This window comes from Columba livia, chromosome Z (genome assembly GCF_036013475.1).
Source record: "Columba livia isolate bColLiv1 breed racing homer chromosome Z, bColLiv1.pat.W.v2, whole genome shotgun sequence".
In the NCBI taxonomy this organism is placed as follows: Eukaryota; Metazoa; Chordata; class Aves; order Columbiformes; family Columbidae; genus Columba; species Columba livia.
In genome coordinates this window covers 32288619-32303219 of record NC_088642.1, presented here as the reverse complement: position 1 = coordinate 32303219, position 14601 = coordinate 32288619, and the positions used below count along the sequence as shown (strand labels likewise).

General features: G+C 36.9%; 1 protein-coding gene across 4 annotated transcripts in view; it reads left to right on the top strand.

Annotated features, from left to right (window-relative positions):
- The window catches only part of PRDM6 (PR/SET domain 6), a 79825-nt gene extending 66647 nt beyond the window's left edge, over positions 1-13178 (top strand). The window contains exons 7-9 of one of the 4 annotated variants that reach the window (XR_010468823.1): positions 1552-1728; positions 8748-11070; positions 12718-13177. Coding sequence is in view for 3 of the 4 variants with exons in the window: in XM_065045304.1 (XP_064901376.1) it covers positions 1552-1728; positions 8748-8862 (292 nt within the window). In the remaining variant the exon portion in view is untranslated. Of the gene's footprint in view, positions 1-1551; positions 1729-8747; positions 12688-12717 lie in introns of those variants that run through there. The other 3 variants (XM_065045307.1, XM_065045305.1, XM_065045304.1) reach the window with 3 other exon arrangements.
- The last annotated feature ends 1423 nt before the right edge of the window (positions 13179-14601 follow it).

Sequence of the window (14601 nt, the reverse complement as noted above, 5' to 3'; positions counted from 1 at the left end):
CATGTTACTACTTGTATTCCAATGAGAGAAACAGATATTCAGCACTTTTTTTTTTTAATTAAAATGATATTTTACATACATTAATGTGTTTTTTAAGGGCCACATCATCTAATTTAAGTAATCTTTTCCACAGCTTTTATGTATTTCTTTCAAACTTTTTGGAGACCAGTTAGGTTTTCAAATCTAAGTAATTAAAATTGTAAGCTATTGAGTTATTGACCAATGCTGAGCTATTAATCAAGCTAAAAAATTCTACAGTAAGGGTTCAGTGCTCTGAAGCACTGTAAAATAATAGTGTTTGTGTTCAGTGATGCAAGTAGCCACAATTAAGCAGTTCACTTGACAAATGAGATAGTTCACTTTATTTTGCACTTAATTGAATTGTACATGCTTGGTCACCATTGACTCCTTCCCTTTAGTTTTGGTTGCTAGCCATTTAAACACAAACATGTATTAAAGATAGAGCAATTACATTAGTGTTGGCCACTGGTTCTGAAATGCAGACATGAAAATCTGTGTCTTAAAATGTTATACAGGTTAAAAATAATCAATATTCCTCTAGAAAAATTCTTATTTTTCTTAACCAAAAGTCTGATGAGCATGTAGGACTCTGTCACTAACTTATATCAAAAGCAAAAAGGAAAAAAACCCTGTAGGTTGTGATATTAAATCACTTTTACCAAACGGAAATATATAGACATTTTTTCTTCACATTTGATTTTAGTTAGTCATGGTATCTGCATTTCAACTTTCCTGTCTCACCTTGCTCTCTTGTATCCTTTTCCTTCTGTGTTTGCAGTCTATTTGTTGTGATTCTGAATTTGTAACATATCAATCAGTTTTGTTTGTTTGTTATGTTTGTTTTTAACAAACTGTGGTGTTGAAAACCTAAATTCCGCGTTTCATTTCAAGATCACAAAAACGGCTTTTTCAATCTGGATGGGGGAAACATGTTAATTAAATGCAAACATTTTCAATAGCAGTAGGAAAATAAAAAGGTAATTGTAGCATGGTGGTTATTTTTTCCAATGTCTCTCACTGAAAAAGATGATCTCAAAAAACCTAGATTCCTCCAAAGCAATATGAAGAATTTAATGGCAGGGAGTCACGGATATAAGGATCTAGGATATAAGTAAAACCATCAGATGTGCATTTGTAGATAAGACTGTAGCTGGCACCAAGTGACAGAAGATTTCATGAGTCTCTTAGCTCTGATGTGAGAGGAATTTTTTTGTGACTCAGGCGTACTAGGTTGAGTTTGGGAGAAATAAGGCAGGCTTACCATGTGTGGTGCAGGCTAACTAGCTTGCTGAGTCATGTTTTGTGGGACATGATTCCTATAGACTCTCAGGCAGTTTCTGGACAAGCATTTCACATTTACTAAAGAGGTCATGAAGTTTTGGTTATGTTTCTCCCAAAAAAGCCACAGAGAAGTGTACCTGCAGTTCTCTTTGGAAATTGCTGGGAAGAACAGATGTTCCTGCCCATATAGTTTCCTGCTCAGATCAACAGAAAGCACTGACAGCACCATGTTTCTCTTTCCCATTGCAGGCCCTACCAGTGTGGTCACTGCTCCCAGTCCTTCTCCCAACCTTCGGAGCTGAGGAACCATGTAGTTACACACTCCAGTGACAGGCCTTTCAAGTGTGGCTACTGTGGTCGTGCCTTTGCTGGTGCCACAACTCTCAACAATCACATCCGGACACACACTGGGGAGAAGCCCTTCAAGTAAGTACTTGGATCTAGCAGCCCTTGTCAGCTGAGATCAGAGAGGGAAATGCAGCGCCACTGTTCACCAGCATCACTGCTTGATACTAGCACACAGCAGAGGTTCCCTTCGAAGCCAAGGTCGTACTATGAGATAAAACCATTAGTGGCACGGCTAAAATCAGAATTAAACCAGGCTTGGTTTTGGGTGGCTTGCAAGCCCTGAGCAATTTTATATCCTCTAATAAGAACTTCTTTATTTAATTAAATGTCACACTGCTGCCAGAGACCCATAGCTGAGAACAACACTCAAGACTGGGAGAGACTATGCTGTAAGGATGCTAATATGATTCTTTGATGTCTATATACTGAGGTAGATCAAGCTTCACTTAAAAGCTTACTTGGATCTGGTTAAATATGGGGCAGAAATACACATATTTTTTTAGTCTCAGTGTCACTGCATAGAAAAAGCAACCCTAGCTTGTGGCATAAGTTTGGTAAGATCATAACAAGAAACCAATAGTGTTAAGCTGCTTAAGACATAAGAAAAAACAGCCACCCGGTCAAGATTTTTTTAATTAAATAGGCTATGCTTATTCCTGCAGTTTTTGTTGACTGAATTTAAAGCTACATGCACACACGAAGCCTCAGAAATTTTCCCTCTGTGCTCACCTCCAGCCGTAGCATAGGTGATCCAGGTGGATTTTTCTGTTGTGCAACACTCTGCCTACCTGACAGGAGGTGTTCCCTCAAAATACAAATTTTCCATAATTTTGTCCGTATCTTTGCTGAACTGACAGATTCAAATTTTATAGATATTGACTGACAAGCACAAATTTTGTGGATATTATAACTGTAACAATCCCACTTTGGAAGAAAAATAATGTCTTGATATCAATGCATAATGTATTGATACAACTTCTTTTGGAAGCTACCTGATGTTCCTAGGAGGAATGGGAATAAGAGTAGAAGGTGTGCGTTTCTGTCAGTTCTCCAAGGACTATCTGTCCTCCGTCTACTTTTCTCCATTTGTCTTTCTTTTGTACTTTTGCCGTACTGTGCTTTCAGTCTTCTGGTTAATGTAATGGGGCCTGTCAGAACCCCTCATAACAAGCTCGGTAGAGATACCAGTAGAGATGCTTTGCCTCCATATATGGTTGAAAGAGAGCATGGCCTCCATACATGTCTCTGCTGGGGGCAAGGGGACAGAGCCAGGAACCAAATACTGCATGTCTGGTACAGAAGAGCTTGCATACCACAAATCACGGCTAGGATTGTGTTGTAGGTGGCAAAACACAGAAGCTCAGAGCATCTAAACATTGAATCCTCTAGAGCCAGTCTGTTGAATGCTCAGAGCCCACAGAAAGTGAGCCAAAAGTAGTGTAAGCAATCAGATCGATTTTATCTAGTTGCTGTGTAAATAGATTTTAGTAATTAATGGAAGAGGTTTCCAGGTCAAAATGGAAAATAGATTTCTTTTAATGTTAAGGTGTTACTTATGTGTAACCTTGTTGACTCCACTTAATTTTTTTCCTTAGCATCCTGTTTTTGTCGTGTTTCCAATAGATCTGCTATTTTTCCCCATTTAGAGTCATTTTTTTCCCCTTTAGTTTCATAATTTTTTTGCTCTTTTCCAAAATGGTCTAGACTACAGCACAATTTCATTTGTGAAAGCGCTTAACGTACGTGCCAGTGGTCTGGGATTTATTTGCTTGTTTTGCCCTGTTTATGCTGAATTATTTAAGTATTCCGGGATGTATCTGCCTATTCTTAAAGCTGCAGGCCAGAGCAACAAAGAACGTGAATGGTCTGTACTGCTTCTTTATGATGTATGGCATAATTGCATTCTTCTAGGATTTTTATTTAGTTTCCTCAAACTCAAGGAATAGTAGTATCAGTTTCTCTCTGGAAGTCTTGTTGAAGTATTTGCAGTAAGCTGACTGGTAATTTCACATGAAACTAAAACTGAACCTGCAGATCTTCCCATGCCAGCTAGTCAGATAAGGGGACACATCAGCCCTGATCCTACAAGATGTTCAAAAGGGCAGATTTGCCTCCCACACAGGACTGATTGTGTTTGAGAAAGGAGAGGCAGAAAAGTTTTCTAGAAATTGATTCGCTCTCTCTGCTGGAGGAAAAAGAAACAGCTGCAGCTCATCTGATGTCTCATCATCATTTAGATCCTCCTTTGAAAAGGAGGTGTCCAAGACCTGGTGTTAAGTAAGCTTAGGAAAAAAACTCAACAAATTCTGGTAAACAAGAACCATGAATGAGACAAACAAGATTTCTGTCTCTTGATCATGTGATTTAGGTTTTAAATATTTGCTTACAAAGGGATTTTGAGTATATGCTTGCCAAAACAAAATGTGAAAAAATCCATTGAAGAAGGGCTTCTGTAGCTCAAAAAGTTTTATATTTGTGGTAAAGTATTTACTTCTGTTGAATAATATTTTTGCTATTAGCAACAATGACCATGCACGGATAATGTTGAATTACTTAAATGTGAGCTAAGATATTTTTAAAATAACATGCATAAAGGTGTTGCTGGGTTCTACTTCATGGGTGAAAATGGGCAGTCAGCTGGACAGTTAAGGCAGTAAGGCAGTTATGTTTCTAAGAGGGTTTTTGGATTAAGCAGGCAATGGCAAACACTAAGTGTATGTTTGTATACATATTACTTTCAGAAAATGGTGTTTAAAATGGTTAACATAGAGTGGCAGTATTTTAAAATATTTCCATTTAATTTTTATTTAAGAGGTGTGATTGGTTAAAAAGCTTTTTCTGTGAGAAGATGCCTTCTTTGTAGGTCCTAGGTAACTTTGGAAGTATGGTGGAAGACTTTTCTATTTGCTTTTTGTTACAGATAACAATGCTAAGTGAGGTTATCTGTAGTCAAAGCTGTAGCTGTATTGCCTGGACTGCAGGTCCAGTTAGGAGGGATTTCTTTTCATGTCATCACAAGCTATCAAGTCAGCCTCACCACCGTAAAGTTTTTGTGTATTCTTATCTTACTGAAGTCTCCACTATGGCTGCTAGTCTGGGAACAAAGCTCTTAAGTAGGAGAAAAAGGAAGATTATTTGCCATCTCTGTTTTTTTAAATTCTTTCCCTCAGTCTTTTCCATTTCAACAAAAATTATAGGTAGTTAAGGAACTTGCCTGTAGAATCGAGGTTATGCAAACCTCTAATAATCAGTAGTCAACCAAAAAGAATTAGAGGAAAAATTCTTTCAGATTGGGATAAGCCAGGTGTTTTTCATAGTTTCTTACTGAAATGCAAAACTGGGGAAGATCCATTTCAGGTTGAATATAGAATATAGATGTTGTACCAGCAGTGACATCTCAGTTTCTCAGCTTTGTACTGGTGTTTGTTTGTTTGTTTGTTTGTTTGTTCTTGTTGTTTAAGTTCACTTTTTGTGGGTTTTTTTGGTGTTTTGTGTGTATGTGTTTTTTAAACTCTTTCAAATGAGTTTAAAATTTAGTGTTAAATGTCATTCTTGAATGAAATCTTAAAATTTCTATTTTGAAAACAGCAAATGATGATATTTTTTACTAAAATAGATAGCAGCATTTTCTTCACCCAAAGCATTTTACAGAGTTGATATAAAATTGGGAGTTAAACCAATCCTGCCTATAATCCTCAATGTCAATGTTTCGAAAGCACTGTAAAGTAAACAAACAGACCAGTGACAATGAGACCAAACTCGGAAAATCCAGTACCTTAGACATATACCAAAATGACTGATGATCATTTGCAAATTTAAGAAACATTTTGTTTACCGTCCCCAACCAAGCAAGGCACATGGGGAAATCTCATGGTATAATGAAGTCTTCTGTTTCATGAGGTGGAATATTGCAGTACAACAATTCCCCTTACAATTAAAATAAAGGCACACACATTGAAAAAAAAAAACGAAACAAAACCAAAAACGTAATATATATCCAGTTTTCACTGACGGCTTCTAATTGAGGACTATTATGTATCTTCTTTGGATCTATGCTGTGTCAGGGGCTGTTTAAATTACTTCCAAATGCCATCAGATGGTTTAAGTGGAAATTATGTGGTCTTTCAGTTAACAAGTACAATTGTTGTCAATACTTGTAGCTACAGTTCAAGCTTAACCAAAAATTTGGCATATGTCTAATATCCAGGCTTGTGCTCAGCCCCATGGTTACTTTGTGAGCGGTCTCATGAGAGGTGGGCTCTTTTTCCTTCCTGGCTGTTTTGGCTACTATCAACCTTACAACACAACATTGAACATGTGTGGCATTGGACTTGCACACAAAAACATGCACACACATGCTCATCAGCCTCATAGATACAGGTCATTGCAGTAGTTATTCTTCTACAACAGGCTGTGAAAGGATGGTTGACAGACGGAAAGAGTACATCATCATTCAAAAGAAAAAAATATTCTTGATTTTCCTCCAATTCCTACCTACCATGAAACAGTTATGCTCATTGCTGTGACACTGTTATCTTCATCTTTCCTATCAGTTTGTCTTAGGCAACACCTTCTCTGGACTGCATTGGAAAAAGGAGTCAGGGGACTAATAGAGGTCCCTGCCTGTAAGTCAGGTGCTTATATATCCAAAACTGTAGTCCTGAAAACACCATCCACAACCTTTGCAAGTGCCTAGAAAATACTAGGCACCTTGGGTACTATCTGAAGTTTATCTGAGTACATGAGAAAGCCAGGGGAATTAAGTGCCTTGTTGAAAGCTGCATTCTGCCTCTGTAGTGCAGAGAGCACAGCCCAACCAGCAGCAGCCCTAGGCATCCATATCCCTCCTGTCCAAAGGGCAGATACTCGTACCAACATATTTGTTCTTTTCTGGTCTGTCTTCAGCATCCTGCTTTCCTGTGTCTGTATGAAAGTGTTGCAGAACAGTCTGTAGCTGGGGAGTTAGAGCACTCTCACAGCTGAAGAAGCTTGTGAATAAAGGGCAGGACCTTGTATTTTAAACAAATATAATGAGCTTTGCTCTGTTCTTTTAAGAGCAATGCAAGGTGCTGAGTTAATGTGGTGTCCAGCTCTAGCCTCCCAGGCAGGCTCCAGAAAGGGTAAGGAGGTTCACCGCAGCTTCACGGCCAGTGGTTTTAATGAGGAACTCTGTCTTTTGATCACTTTATATTCTTTCTCTGAATCATATATGGCCACTAAGCATCCTGATATAGTACATTTCACTTGTGTGGCACTGCCACACCTGATTTTGTAGGTTATTTTGCAACTATATGCCACATAAGTGGTCAGGCAAGGATCCAACTCTCCTATTACTCAGCAAGCAAAGTGCTTGTGTTTGTAGACATCAAAATAACAAAACTATCAAGTGCAAGTAGATAGCAATATCTCATTCAGACTAAGTTAACCCCCAGACTTAAAATTGATTCTAATGCCTCTGTGACAGATATATATATGTATATAAAAATAATACAATAATTTGCAAGTTTGTCAGGCAATGAAAGGTAGTATATTTTGACACACTAATCCAGTAACTAATCAGTATTCTAATAAACAATCAGCATACACTAATGTGTCATCAGCACTTCAGAAGCTCTGGAGAGTGGATGATGTGCACATAGACGCTAATGAATACCCCAAAAATCATTAAGCAATCGATACTTCTGAGTTATTTTCATTGAGCTGATAGGTCTGATACATTAAAGCTGACATTTTACATTTGTCAAGATCACAGTGCAGTTTTTAACAGTGGAACAGGCTGCTAAAAATATTCCATGAAAGACAATCAAAGAAACACAACTTAAAAGTGTTGATTTTTTAGATTGGTAGAGTAGCTTGGATGAATGACTCTGTAATGTCTATGCTAAATGTTCCTGAAGCAGAACTTTCTTACTAAATATTACTAATGTGAAGAACATTCCACAGTTATGTATATGTGTAAATATATTTATTTTCTTTTGTTTGTTTGTTTGTAAGCAACTAGATCAGTGACAGTTTACTTCCTATCTGTCACATCAGTGAAGAGAAAAAGACGAATATGAATTAGCTGAGCCCTTTATTTTCCTCACTTCTCCTTTGAAGGTGAAGAATTCATTGTAGTGATGCTTTTATGATAATCTTCTTTGAAGATAAAACATCACACAGCACCATTAAATCAAAGATGGCTTTTGGAGTGAGCACCATACAAGAAGAATCTGCTGCATCCATGTTTGTGACTTATTAAACACCTTTACCTAGTGTTCAGAATGCAAATTAAGAGTTGTGTGCTTGGGAGATTAAATGCAATAAATTCTCTTCCAGGGCAGGGATAGGGGATTCATTCCAAGCTAGCAATAAACCTCATCTTATCCCCTCTGAAATTCAATTATTTTGTTCGTTCATTCACATGTTATTTTTGTTGCAGATTATGGTTCTCTAAGAAGAGGACCAGGTAGAAAGACAGATGACATAAAAGACAGTGAAGCAAACACTGCTGACTGTTGTGAGTTCTTGCTCAACCCACAGATTTCTCAAACGTGGATGTTTTCAGATAATTAAGTAACCACCAACTCTATGTGCCTATTTAAAATGAACTCCACTGCATAGTCAGATCAGATAAACAAAGAGTTTTCTCTTGTTCTAGCACTGAGTGATTACTGCTTTGTGATTTCTCTTCCTCCACTAGGCAATTGTGGATTTTAAATTAGCAGAAAGTGAAATTCTATTTGTCATCAATTTCTCCTAGGGGTTACAGAGCAGAAAACTGCAGACAAGCTGCTTCTTTGATGGCTCACTCCTAAAAATCTCTTTTTGTTCTTTATCTATTTGAACTGACAGTGATCAGAGCTTCAGCAGGACAGGCCTCTCTGGAGAAATCACCTTCCCCCTGTCTATTGACAGATTCCTCTGTTCTGAATCAGACAGGCCTTGTCCCATCATAGGCATCAAGGCCTTGGAAGTAGCCACCAATTAAACCTCTTGAGCCAGTAAAATCTGAAGCCACTTTTGAGTGTCTGTTCTGATTAGGCAGGATGAGACAAAGCCCATCACCCCCCTCAGACTAGCTCCCCAGTCTCAATTTTCTCTCTTGCCTTCACCAGGTGCGAGAGGTGTGAGAGGAGCTTCACACAAGCCACCCAGCTGAGTCGACACCAGAGGATGCCCAATGAGTGCAAGCCAATAACAGAGAGCACAGAATCAATTGAAGTGGATTAACTGATTGACTGGTTGGAATTAAACTGCAAGGAAAGTCATGATTAAATGTCACGGACACTTAAGCAAAACCAAAGATTTCCTCTGAGCAACTTTCAATCAGTCCCAGAAAACCAAAAGCAGTAATAAAATAAGTAAGATGTTAAGAGATATTGATCCTGGCGTGGAAGTGAGACCAGGAATGAGATTATTTATTTATGACTAGGGATGAGTCTTATTTCAATTGACAAGTTACTTGGGACTGTTAACATTTCAAGTCCCATCAGGTATTGCTTTAATTCTAAAAGCCTTTATAATTGTTATTTAATGCCAAAGTGAGGAATCTCAAGGGTTCTTCTGCCCATAGTTATGACTGAGAATGCACATGGACTTGTTTATTGTTGCACCTTTTTTTGTAGCATGAGTCAAAGAACCCAGATGTAATCTGTACATTTGACTGGGCTGGGCGAAGTTGACCCTGACATGGCTATAATAGAAATTGCTGTGTGGGATGGGAAGTGATCAAGAGCCATATCGGGGTCAGTGTCAGCCTCCTCAGATCAAAGGGCATTTCATTTCCATAGTCTCATGCCTCACACTCTGTGCACTTCTTCATGCAAGTAGTTTCATTCAACAGCATTGTGTTGGCAAAGATATCTTGGAAAAAAAAAAAAGAAAAAAAAAAGAAAAAAGAGGAATATTGTATATCTGCAAATATACATTATATAAAGAAGCCAGTAGGAAAACAATGTTAAACTAATAGAGGTCTCAAACTCAGTCTAATAGCTATGAAAGACAGAGACAGTAGAAAGTGTTTTAAATATTAAAGATTCCAGTTTACATGTAAATTGCATTATGAGGAGCAAAAAACAAAGATGATGTTTATTCTTTAGGTGATTGATTTAATGGCTTGCTGATTTCTAGGAAAACTGATCAGAAATCCAAGCTGTAATCCATTGATATTTTTTCTTCTGTTGGTTTGGGTCAAACTGAAAGTGCTCCTGTATTAGATAAACATACTTTCAGCATACTCAGACTGAGCTTCAAAAGAAAAGCTAAATCTGAACTCAGACACTTTGAAAATGGCTTGGAGGTTTCATAGTATTCACTTAATGGAAATTTGCCTGGTACAGTCGTTAATGAAAGAAAGCCAAAATATTCTCAACATCAATGTAAAAAGCTCAGATGTCATTACTTTGGTTCAACTTAACAATTTCCACATTGACATTTTCAAGCTTTTATCCTTGACGTATTTCAGATTTCATGATTTTGTCTAATCAAAGAATGGTTTTCACTTCTGGAGACCAGTAGTGTTTGTTTATATATTGAATGTCTCAATGCTAGAGCTGTAGTTTGATAAAAATGTAAAAAAAAAAAAAAAAAAAGGAAAAAAATAAAAGAAAAAATCACAAAACAGAAAAAAAAATCACAAAAAAAAAAGAAAGAAAGAAAAAAAAAACCCACAACCAAAAATAAAGTACCACCATAAAGAAGCAAAACCTAAACAGCTCTGAGGTCTTGCTATCTCATAAGATAAAACTGTAAGATACGTTTGTGGAGACTATGGGGATTAAAACAGATTCATTCAGTTTTGCACCAAAACTGAAGTGCTGGCTGGCTCATAAGGGCTCAGTTGATTATATTAAATATTTAAAAACATTTATGGGGATGATTTTAAATATGTAGAGAATTAAGTATCCAATTCTGTAAAGGGCTAGACAGAATCAGCTACAAATTTAATAATAGGTTCAGACCACTTATGAATTGTACAAAGAGCTCAAGCAGAAAAAGAGCATGAAGTAAACTTCAGATACATTTAAAAGGAATTTAAAAACTAAGACAACCTTACTTCAGGATGTCCATTTATTATATTGCAGAAACTTTACTGCAGAATCTGGAGTTTCCAAAGCTTCGCAGGGCATTACTTCAGGAGATACTGTATTCATGTTTGGCCATTAAAAATGTAAAACATCATGGAAAAAAAAGTATTTTTAATCACTGTTCTAGCAAGCACCAGCTTATCTCATAAAAAGTTTTAAGCCCTGTGAGTTTTTCAGCTCTGTTTCTCAATGCAGAGATATGGGGAGTGAGTAATTCTGTCATCACTTGCCTGATTTTATCCTCCAAACTATGAGAGATTCTTAGCTACTATACAAATGTGTTTATTTGTGTGTTTGTTTTTTAGGTTCACAGAAGCATGGGAAGCTGGGTAGGAAGAATTGCAACTTAAAGGTGACTATTTGAACATTGTTTTGTTCCTAGCAAGGTTAATCAAACAGAAACAAACAAACAAACAAACAAAACATGATCCTAAACCTTTCAGACCCTCATGCCTGGTAGTTAACAGACATAATGTAAAGTAACATCTTGATGGGGCACCAGCTTTTGGTTATCATTTGAACAGCAACTGTAGATGATTTCTGCAAGCAAATAGATATTCCTACCCCCTCCCCCCCCAAAAAAAAAAAAAAAAAAGCAGAAATTTATATATAGAGCAAGTGGGAAAAGCGATATGTTGTGCTCTGAAAAGCAAATAAAAATAAGAGCTATCTGTTAGATCACTGACTTGTGCTGTTGCATTATCTTACAGTGCTCTTCTGTTCAGTGGTAGTCCAGAGCACTCAGCCTCTTGCAGAAAGGGATTTATATTTGAGTCCTATAATGCAAATAGCACCTAAGCATGTGCTTACAGATATTGTGACTTCCCTGCTGAAAACAGATAAGTTTACTCAAATGTTTTTAATGAAACATGTCTAAATACTCTCCTGAATGGGCGTGAAATAAAGATCAATTACTTCAAGATTTTATTGGATTTTTACAAAAATACACCAGAGTCGGATTTCTGCAGAACTTACACTTTTTTTGTTTTTCCAAATAATTATTTCTTGTGTAAATCACTGTGTTGTACCAGATTCCCAAGCACATTTTCAGTTATAGTATTGCTTTTTATCCAGAGCCTTCACAACAGATTTGGCAGCATACAAAAGCAATTCAGTGAAAACCTGTGATTTCACAGTGTTTTTTTCTCGAGTACAACATTTGGGATTCTGTTACAATATAGCACATGTAAAACTAACATGGAGAAGCTAAAATACATCCTTGGGTTGGATTAAAGAGAATCAAGTTCTTGTCTGCACTTCCTGAATGCTCAGTGAGTTTCTGTTCATGTATCAACAGAACAACCGTACATTTGGTTCTATTATGAATACAGGATGTGTTTGCACACAGTAAACTGAAGCAGTAAGTGTAGTATTATCTTTAAATTTAGTGATCATGTGCCTGCCATTTCAGAATTTCTGAAGCACTTGGCATTTCTTTTTTTGTAGTCTGGTAAATAAACACAAGGGTTTTTTGTTGTTTTTGCTTGTTTGTTTGGTTGGTTGATTGTTTTTTTTGTCCAAACCTGAACGTGTTGGAAGATATTTAAAAATTCTGCCTAGTTCTGATTTATTTTCAGTGTGAAATTAAATTTCATATATTCAGAGAATTATTCCTTTCAGAAAGACACTAGCTCCTTTACAAACCTGCAGCTATAGACACCAAATATGATCTTTTTAATACAATTTCATTGTCTTCCCATGAAAGAAAGCTGCATTGGGAATAATGTAATAATTACAGAACATTAGATACTAGAAATTTACAAGCAATTATGTGTGTATTTTTTATTTTGGTATCATCATCTCTCCTTTTAAGTACTATTTATTATTTGTATGGTGCCATTACATTATGTGATGCTGTCTTATAGCTGACAAAATGATGTGATTTCAGATGAATAAGTAGATGGAAGTCCAAAAGTAAGTCCTCGTTGCTTTTGAGAGTCATCAACTGTTTTTTGTTTTTTGTTTTTTTTTTTTTTTTTTAAATACAATACAATTACAGCACTCTCCTGTTCTGTCCAAGTCCTTTCCGTGGATAAGATTCCAGAAAACAAAAGATTCTGGAACTGCATGAAGCCTTTTAAAAATATTTTGGTTTGAAGTTTTGAAGTATATTTAAAGTTTTTATATCATCAAGTCAGTCTGAAAAACTGCATAATCCACCCAATAGATGTACAGTATGTTGAAGGGGTCCTCTGTTGTAATAAAAATAATAATGACATTGTAATTAGAAAGGTAACAGCTTGTCTGCATTTTTTAAACTTCATAAAATTGCATCTTTTTTACTGCAAAGGACCAATTAAGTCATGCATGTAGCTGTATTCTTGTGATATCAACTGTAAAGACTACATGGTGTTTAAATGAAAATAACAGGCACACATTTAAAAAGAAGATGAAGAAATGTAAATATATTTGATTAATAAAACATTTCTATTACCATATCCTAAGCCTTTGTTTTATGTTAAGATTATGTATGGAATTTTGTGCACGCTGTGCAGAAAACCAAATATGCTTAAATGCATGTATGTTGAAGGCAGCCTCAAATAATCACAGTGCCTTGCTGTGGTTTTTCTTATGAGCTTCTAAAATGGATTTGCAGCTTGGATGTTGCAAACTGACTTTCAGTGAGAAGAGACTGAGATCAAGTTCAGTTTTCCTGGTGATGGAGTCCCAATACTCCTATTAATGTAGTGCTGAGGGCATAGCGCAGTCATATGCTCAAGCAACTTGTCAACCATGTTTTGGAATTTGTTTGCATAGGTTTATGATGCAAACTGTGTCATATTGTAACCAAATTTCTCTATTCTGCCTACTATTATACTGTGTGGGTTTTTATGGTTGATGGCCTGAATCTTGTTTAGTTACCTGAATCCTGATTTACAAGGATCACTATCTAGTGGCCTAAGAATTTCAAAACTGCAGTTGATGTGATGTCTGGGCTCATTTTTAAAAAATCATTCCAAAACCAAAGCTAAAAGCATTAACCATGCTCTGCTGCAAGGGTCTTTCAGTGTAAATTGGCCAGCAGACTGCCTGCTGCTTTGCAAGTATTAATAGAGGGATAATCAATCATTCAACGCAAGCTTCTATACATCCCAGGAAAATTCTTTATAAGAAGAAATAGTATTGAGTCATGCTGTAAGAGGTTATATCACCAAACCCATATAACCTTTCATGAGCTAATGTGACACAAATGTTTAAAGGGGGTGGCAGGTGGGGAAGTCCTTTGGCTGACGGCCCAAGCTATGATAGAAAAGAGTACTGGGGTCCACCTTCTTGCAACTCTTTGGGTGCATGATTTAGAAAGGGTGAACTCAGATCTGCTAATATTTTTCTTTTAATGCATTTACTGCACTTTTATAGCTGGCCTGAGGGCTAGGAGTTTGCTGCCTTGTGTTCACTGAGATCCAGAGAAGAATCAATCCAATATTAAAGTACAAGAGACCAGCAGAGCAAGACAACATCGACTTTACTGTTTGGTTGTTGGGTTTTTTTTATTCAATAAAGTGGACATTTGCTCCCAAACAAACATATAGAGATCGGCAGTGACCAAGTCAATACACACACTACTTCGGTAGTTTCCTTGGCACCACTGAGCATCTGCCAGTTAAAACAAGTCCAGTGACTTCTTAACACGACAAACCCAAGCTATACTTGAACTGATGACACACAGATGTTGAAGCTGCATTCTGACTTCCATGTGTTGAACATTGATTCTCCCAACCTCAGACTCACTTCTTTTCCTACTTGCTAAAGGACAGTCAGCAAAACATTTAGACAACAAATGTGGTCAATCTCATCTTCCACAATTGCAGGAGATTTGATAGCCTTCTGGACTAGACTGGCAGGGTGCTTAATGTACCCTGTTGTTTGATGGAAAGGCTAT